This window comes from Mastomys coucha, unplaced genomic scaffold, assembly GCF_008632895.1.
Source record: "Mastomys coucha isolate ucsf_1 unplaced genomic scaffold, UCSF_Mcou_1 pScaffold23, whole genome shotgun sequence".
NCBI lineage: Eukaryota > Metazoa > Chordata > Mammalia > Rodentia > Muridae > Mastomys > Mastomys coucha.
In genome coordinates, this window is record NW_022196906.1 from 14775903 (window position 1) to 14783825 (window position 7923).

General features: G+C 46.9%; 2 protein-coding genes across 6 annotated transcripts in view; one reads left to right on the top strand and one right to left on the bottom strand.

Moving 5' to 3' along the window:
• Positions 1-1326, bottom strand: part of Fbxl12 (F-box and leucine rich repeat protein 12) — a 6750-nt gene extending 5424 nt beyond the window's left edge. The window contains exon 1 of one of the 2 annotated variants that reach the window (XM_031344619.1): positions 1213-1326. The gene's annotated coding sequence lies outside the window, so the exon portion shown is untranslated. The remainder of the gene's footprint in view (positions 1-1212) is intronic. The other variant, XM_031344620.1, reaches the window with a different exon arrangement.
• A 454-nt stretch (positions 1327-1780) lies between these two features.
• Positions 1781-3687, top strand: Ubl5 (ubiquitin like 5). 4 transcript variants are annotated; one of them, XM_031344622.1, is made up of 5 exons: positions 1781-1918; positions 2203-2296; positions 2417-2500; positions 2647-2684; positions 3464-3687. In XM_031344622.1, the coding sequence occupies exons 2-5, from the start codon at positions 2214-2216 to the stop codon at positions 3505-3507; spliced, it is 249 nt and encodes an 82-aa protein (XP_031200482.1). In that variant the 5' UTR covers positions 1781-1918; positions 2203-2213; the 3' UTR covers positions 3508-3687. The 4 variants fall into 4 exon arrangements, with proteins under 4 accessions (XP_031200482.1, XP_031200485.1, XP_031200481.1 ...); XM_031344625.1 differs by having other exon boundaries at positions 1788-1918; positions 2203-2269; XM_031344621.1 differs by having other exon boundaries at positions 1842-2001.
• The last annotated feature ends 4236 nt before the right edge of the window (positions 3688-7923 follow it).

Sequence of the window (7923 nt, forward strand, 5' to 3'; positions counted from 1 at the left end):
AGGGTTGGGGGCCTGGGGTTAGGAGCCAGGGGGCCAGAGGGTCAGAGGATTAGGGGACCAGGGGGTCAGAGGGTTAGGGGACCAGGGGCCAGAGGGTCAGAGGATTAGGGGGCCAGGGGACCAGAGGGCCAGTCTGAGGAAAAGCAGCAAACTCCTGGGAGATAAGGAAAGAGACAGAGATGGAGGGCAGCGGGTGTCGCGAGCAAGGCCAAAGTACTAGCATTTGAAAAAGCGCCGGCGAGCGGAGGGGTGTGGCCAGGGGCAGATGGGAGGCGGTCCGAAACAAAGGGAAGGCGCGGCTTCAGGAGGAAGAGAGCAGGGGGCGCGTCCGGAGCTAAGGGACTGGTGGCGTGCAGTGGAGGTTTGGCTAGAGCTGGAAAAGGTTTAGGGTTGTTGCCAAGGCAGAGATCAGCCTGGGACCAGGCCGTATACCCTGAAGGAATGACTTGAGCAGGGTCAAGTTAACAGAGCAGCAAACCCAGAAACCAGGACGTGTGGGGAGGGGCTCAAAAACCAGGGGTCCTAGCTGAGCCTGAAGACCAAACTTGTAAAACCTAGCTTAGGCGCAACAAGGTCCGATATAGGGGATGGAATCAAGTTTGGAATGTGTGGGCGGCAAAGGGAGAGGCTAGGGAACTCAGGACTGAAGCAGGGACGGGGACCCTAACAGCATCATTGGAGACAAAACCAAGAGCCAAACCAGGAGCTGGGTGTGCAGCTCAGTGGGAGAGCCCTTGGATGGTGTGCAGCTCAGTGGGAGAGCCCTTGGATGGTAGCATGCTTAGAAGGCCCTAGGTTCGACCTCCAACACTAAAACAGCAAATACCAAAACAAAGCAAGAAAAACAAACAAAACCCACCACTTTTCTGGTGGCCCAGAGACTATGGCCTATGCTCACTCTCCAATATGGGAGTCGGATAAAGCCTGGGAAGTCTTTCGGGACGGAAAAGAAGCACTGGGGAGAGATCGGAACAGATCTAAGCACTAAAGACGCGGAACAGGACTTGATTCGAAACTGAAAGGTGTGACTGGGATGGGGGTTGAGGGGCCAGCAGGACAGCCAAGCCAGGGAGGCGTGACCACCAGCCGGAACAGAAAGCAAAAATAATGCCTTTTGCTGCCAACATATAAGGATTAAATTTTGTAAGTCGTATTAGGTAAGCACAAGACGCTGGGTCGTCTTTTCTTTTTCTTGAGTCAATATATGCTTACCTTGCTAAGAGTTCTGTCTGCTAAGGAGGAATCGCTCAGTAGAGGCGAGACTAGCTGAATTTAAGAACGAATTCCTCTCCCATCAGCTCCCGTGATTCTGTAATCTGGAACAAGTTGTTCCTTGAAGATTAAAAACCAAAGCAAAAGATCTTTTCCCGTATGCTATTTCCAACATCTTCGCAGGCAGGACACGGACACAAGGAGTGGTACGCAACATGGCTTCCCGACTAGGATCCGACTTAGTTTTCATCAACTGCAGTCTGCACCCCTGGAGTCTCTGAAGCGGTCACTACGGTCAGAGGGGAAAGGCAAGCACAGGGCTTGAGGCGGCACTTTGAATGAAAGCAGAAAGCCACAGGCCCTGCACGCCTCCATTTGCGCACACCTGCAGCAGGGAGTCTGCGGTAGGCTTGTCTGGCTTGGGGATGGTCAGTCGCCCCGCCGCTGAGATCCTTAGCTTTCTCCCACGATGAAGGAGTCTCCAACACCAGTCCCAACGTCGGCTGTAAATCCACTCTTAGCCAGTCTCAGATCATCCAGACTGCGCAACAGAATCGCAAATCTTTGCTCTCCCGGAACCCGGAGGCAGCTAAGGGCCGATGGTTCCGTTGTATCACTTCCGCTTCCTGTTTCCAGCCTTAAATACGGCCAGGGTTCAGCGTTCGAGCTACGAGTTGTGTCGTCGATAGGTTCGAGGACTTTGGAGGTGAGGAGGCTAAACGGAGAGGCCCGAGATCACGGGACGCTGCCGAGACTTAGGAGCCTAGGGGTTGCGGGAGGCAAAGCCAGGTGAGTCTGAGGCCAGGCGGGCCTGCCGCAGTTTAGGGGTGGAGTCGCGACTGACTGTGGTCCCCGCCATTGAAACTGCAGACTGTGGCTGCAGGGGATTTGCGTCTGGTGTTGGGGAAACCCCTGAAGAGGCTTTGGGAACCTGGGCGACCCCGAAAGACCTGACTCTTGCTTTTCATCTCTCCCTCCCACCCGGGGTAGCTCCAGCCACAATGATTGAGGTGGTTTGCAACGACCGTCTAGGAAAGAAAGTCCGCGTTAAGTGCAAGTATCCACCGAGGGATGACTGGCAGAGGTCTCTGGGGCAGATGGTGGTGTTGGATAATGACAGTTAAATGACGCTTATGGGGAGGCCTGATAACGTCTTCCTCAGTCTACGTTTTCCTTTCATTTACCTTAACTCCTTCGTGCCCAGCACCGATGACACCATCGGCGACTTGAAGAAACTGATAGCGGCTCAAACTGGCACCCGCTGGAATAAGATCGTTCTTAAAAAGTGGTAAGTACGCGCTGGTCAGTATTAGGCTAGAAGGTTTCGTTTGGGGCGAGTACCTCAGGTAATCCCGAAGAGAGCTCAGCTTGTTTTCAGGACAAAAGACACCCCACCCCTTATCAGCTTCTCTCTGAAAGCTATCTATCCCGTAGGTACACGATTTTTAAGGACCACGTGTCTCTGGGAGATTGTATCCTTTTCCTGGCGTTCATGAAAGAATCCATGTATTTATCTAAGTTCTGGTTCTATACTGAAACCTGTACAGAAATTCAGCAAGAGGGATATTTAACTTAGAATGTGCCCTATTGTGACTACTGAGAAAAGGGAAACTGTAGAATTATTTTCTGGGTGAGGAGGGTGGTTGGTGAAATAGTTTAACTTGGCTTGGAAGGAGTTTGACATTGAGGTTCAAAATACTACTGAACACCAACCTGAGTGTTGGACAGGAGGTGAAGATGGAGTGTGACAATAGTTGAGGACAATATATTTTTTCTTTTTAATTTAGGGGGGGAGGTGGTTCTGGATTTTTTTTTGCCTGCAGGTAGTTATGTCTGTGCACCACATGCATGCCTGCTGCTGGCGGAGACCAAAAGCAAGCTTCAGATTCCCTGGAACCACCACATAAGCCCTGGGACTTAAAGCCAGGTCTCTGGAAGAGCAGCCCTGAGTGCTCTTCAATTGCTGAGCTATCTCCAGCCTGAGTATGAGCATTTTAGATAATGTATTGTTCTGTGTGGGGCGAGGAGGGGAGGGCACTTGGGGATCTGGCTCTGTATACCAGGCTTTGGTGACAAACAACTTTGCCTTCTCTGTCTTAAGGACCACTGAATATTATTTGTAGTTCTTCGATCAGGGGTAAAGGATTAGTCCATTCCTTTATCTAGGGTTGGGTGTTGAGCCACAGGATCCAGCTGTGAGTGGATGGAAAGTAAAGTCAGCTCACAAAGTTCCTTAACACTTGTCCTTCAGATGAAATCCACGATGGGATGAACCTGGAGCTTTATTACCAGTAGAGGGGAATGTCTTCCTCCTCCTTGCCCGGGTAGTTCTGCCTTCCTCCTCCTTGTCCCGCTAGCTCTGCCTTCCTCCTCCTTGCCCTGCTAGCTCTGCCTTCCTCTCCCATCCTCATTTGACACTGGTATAGATGGTCATTTTTAACAGTTCACATGAATAAAAACTTTGCTGCTGTCATACTTGTGTGAGAGTTGTGTCCTGAGGGGGGAGCTGGTGTCTGGTAGTTTGGGGTACTGCTCCTTGAGGAGAGCCCAAGATTGATTGGAAACTGGGCCTGGTGATGCACACCTGGCAGCTCAACAGTTGGAAAATTTTTGTCTTGAAAGTCCAGTGTAGACCAGGTTACAAACTGGCTGTGTACCACAATGATCTTGACTTCTGCCTCCACAAGCGGTGAGATTGAAAAGGGCCTGTACCACCATGGTCTCATTTTTGCTCTTGAGAACTTGCCAGGAGCTGAGGATGCCCCCATGCATTATTTTCATACCCTTTACAATGTGGCCCAAGTTTGAAAAAGGAAAGTAAGTCTGTCTTTCTTTCCTGTAGCCCTCGATAAATACCAGAGGATCAGGAATTTGTGACGGATGTTTTTTTTTTTGTTTTAGTGGTAAGATAGGTAGACTGCTTGCCCTACAAGCATGAGGACCTGAGTTTGATAACTAAAACCCATGTAAAAATGCTGGACATGCAGGTGTACACTTAATCTCATCATTAGACAGGTAGAAACAAGATCACTGGCCTTACTAGCTGGTCAGTCTGGCTTAATTGGTAAGTGTTAGGCCAATGACTGCATAAAAGGAGGTAGATTGTGCTCCAACTCAAGGCTGTCCCCTAACATCCATACTTAGGCACACACAAAGACACACGTACATCCTTGTAAAAAGAAACCAACCTACTTGGTGCTGAGTAGGAGGATCTTAAATTTGAAACCAAACTAAGCAAAGAGTTCTTGTTTGAAAAGTAGTGAAGTACTAAAATTGCTTTTATTGGATATTTTGTTACAGTAGTCAGAAAAGAAACACAATGGGAGATATAGTGAGATTTTTTTTTTAGAAATATTTATTTATTATATGTAAGTACATTTCAGCTGTTTCCAGGCATTCCAGAAGAGGGTGTTAGATCTTATTACAGATGGTTGTGAATCACTGTAATAAGATTTGAACTCAGGACCTTCAGAAGAGTAGTCGGTGCCCTTAACCGCTGAGCCACTCTCCAGCCCCATTTTGTTGGGTCCTCCTCGTCCAGCAAGAAAGACGCAACTACACGAGCTCTTCCTTTTTGCAGTTTATTTCAGGACCCTTTTACAATGCTTCTCCCTCCTGCTCTCTCCTGCCTGCTTCTCCTCCTGCTCATGCCTTCTGCCTCCTGCCTCTCTGGAGCTTACTTAAGCTCCGCCTCCTGGCCCACCCTCTGCTGTTGAGTACTTCCAAGCTTAGCCAATCCCAATGGGCCATGTAGCAAAAGCAGATAGATCACCAGATGTAGAAGCAACCAATAGCAGTAGCTTAGCCAAATAAGGGCTTTGTTTACGAGGCCTCTCAGTCAGCTCTGCTCTCCATACCTTTTGTTTGGTTTTTTGACACAGGATTTCTCTGTATAGCCCTGGCTGTCCTGGAACTCACTCTGTAGACCAGGCTGTCCTCGAACTCAGAAATCTGCCTACCTCTGCCTCCCAAGTGCTGGGATTAAAGGCATATGCCACCCACTGCCCGGCAAGATCTCTATATAAAAAGGATTTATTAGAGTGCCTTATACAGTTTTGGTCCAACTATTCCAACAATGGCCGTCTCTCAGTGGCAAGTCCAAGACTCAGTCCATAAGGCTGGATACCAAAATATCTCATCCAATCTAGGAATTGTTTGAAGAAACCATTACTTAAGCAATTCTCAGCCACTGCGAGATATTCCTTGAAACTGACGTCATGCAAAGGCTCTGAAATTCCCATGGAAAGAGCAACCCCATAAATTTCAGATAACACTCAATATTAACAAAATTATTTCAAGGCCTTGGTAGTCAATCACTCCAAAGTAAATGCCAGGTATTTGGCTCTTCGAAAATTCCCACTCTGTCTTCCCATTTCAAGAAACTCAGATGTAGGGTGGTCTTCCTACCTTACATGATTCAATGGAGGAAAAACCCTCACAGGTATGCTCAGCTTGCTTGGCTTTTAGTTAATTCTAGATGTAGTCAACTTGACAACCAAGAATAGCCATTTCACCCGCATATATAAATAAGTGCATATTTACATTTTTACCTATATGCATGTGTTTATGGAGAGGGGCAGACATCCATGTATCATAGTGCACATGTGGAAGTTAAAGGACAACTTACAGGATCAGTTCTCCCCTTCTACTTTGAAGGTCCTAAGGTTGGAACTCGGGTCATCAGTCTTGGCAGCAACACTCTAACCCAATGAACTATCTCATTGGCCCTAAAAGTATATATTGGCACAGTACCCTTGTGGGTTTTTCTTTTCAGTGCTGAGCTGAAACCCAAAGCCTTGCTCAGTCTAAGCCGCTTATACTACTGAGCTGGCTTAGATAGCTTTTATCTTAGTGTGCGTGTTTGAACTTATGTGTGCTTATGGAGGTCAGAGGACTACCCTGGCTGTCAGTTCTAGCCTTGAGACATGATGTCTTTGTTTTCGATGCTTGTACTTGAGGCTTGGTTTGGTAGCCATATTAATCAAAGCTCTAAAGGAACAGGACTGGTAGAATGAATATTTTATGTGAGGTTTATTCAATGGCCATCTCCTGGAAGGAAGGAAAGGTCAAGGGTCTGGTGGTTGTTTGGTTCACTGGATGTTTCAGCAGTCCCAATTGGTACTAGAGGCCCAGAGAAGATCTAGAGAGCTGCCAGTTTCCAGTCACGTTGGAGTCCCATGAAGTAGGCACTGACTCCAGCAAGAAGGATTGCCTCAGGAACAGGACAGACGAACTTGTGAGTGAGAGTAAGGGCAACCTGGCAGAGCAACAGCTTCCCTCTTCCATGCCCTTTCATGTGGGCTGCCACCAGAAGGTGTGGCCTAGATTTAAGGGTGGGTTTCTGCCCTCAGATGACCTAGATTTAGGGTGGGTCTTTTACTTCAAATAATCCAAAGGAGAAAAATCCCCCACAAGTTTGTCCCACTGCTTTCTTACTAAATTCCAGATGTGGGCAAGTTGACAACCAAGATAAGCCATCACAGGAGCTTTAGGTCTTGTGCTGTCACTGTCTCCTCCTGGATGTGGACATTGAGTTGCTGGTGCTTGCTTGTTACTGCATCCAGCTTTGTGTGGGTTCTTCATATTTAGACTCAGGTCTTCACAATTGTGTCAAGCACATTACCCATTGAGGCATCTCTCTAGGCTGCATAGTCTTTTTTTTTTTTAAGAAAAGACAGTAGGAAAGCTGGCTGGTAAAGGTGTTTCTACCTGAGCCTGAAGACCTAAGTTTCAGCCCTGGGACTCAGTTGGAAGGAGAGAACCAACTACATAGAGCTTGTAACAGGGTAAAGGTTTCTCCATCTTGTCACAGGTACAGCCATCTTTGGTTTCTACCCCTTGCAATGTAAAGTCCCATGGGAAAGCACCCAATCCTGTTCTACAAACTCAGGGTCAAAATGCCCCAGATAACTGCATGTTAGCTCTTATTAAGCTGCTTGCTTGCTTGCTCCTGAAACTGCTATCAGAATGTCGTTTTTTTGTGTTGCTTATCTAAAAAAACAAGAAAACAAAACAAAACAAAAAAACTCCTTGTAATATGTATTTGGGGCTGCTCTATGAGAAATATTCCTTGCCAGGCAGTTGCCATCTGGCTTAATACAGACTATCAGTTTGAAATTTTGTCATGTTGAGTGGTTTCTGTCCTTTGAGCTCCACACATGCACCAAACCACGACTCAGGTTATTAATAAACATTATTTGGTTTTGAGGTGTATTTTATTATTCTTGTTGGTTATGAAACAGGTTCTCTAGGTGTAGCCCTGGCCTGTCTGAAACTTGAATGTAGATCTGGCTGGCACTGAACCCAGATAACCACCTGCCTCTACCTCCTGAGTTCTGAGATTAAAGGCAGGACCACCACATCCTGCATAAAATAAACTTATTTTTTGTTGTTTGCAAAGACAAGATTTCTCTGTATAACAGCCCTAACTCTCCTGGGACTCCTTTTGTAGACCAGGCTGGCCTCAAATTCACAGCTCCGTCTGTCTCTGCCTCCCCAGTGCTGGGATTAAGATCATGTGCTACCACACTCAGCAAAATAAATATTTTTAGTGGAAACTTATGTGAATGCATTGAGTCTTTCTGGCAAGGAAGAATACAGTGAAGCTTTTTATCTGGCCTATGCACTTCTATACTGGTTTGAAATAAGGCAGTAGCCTGATTAAATCTGTCATGTGATTTTTTTTTTTTTACTACTATATATAGTTTGAAT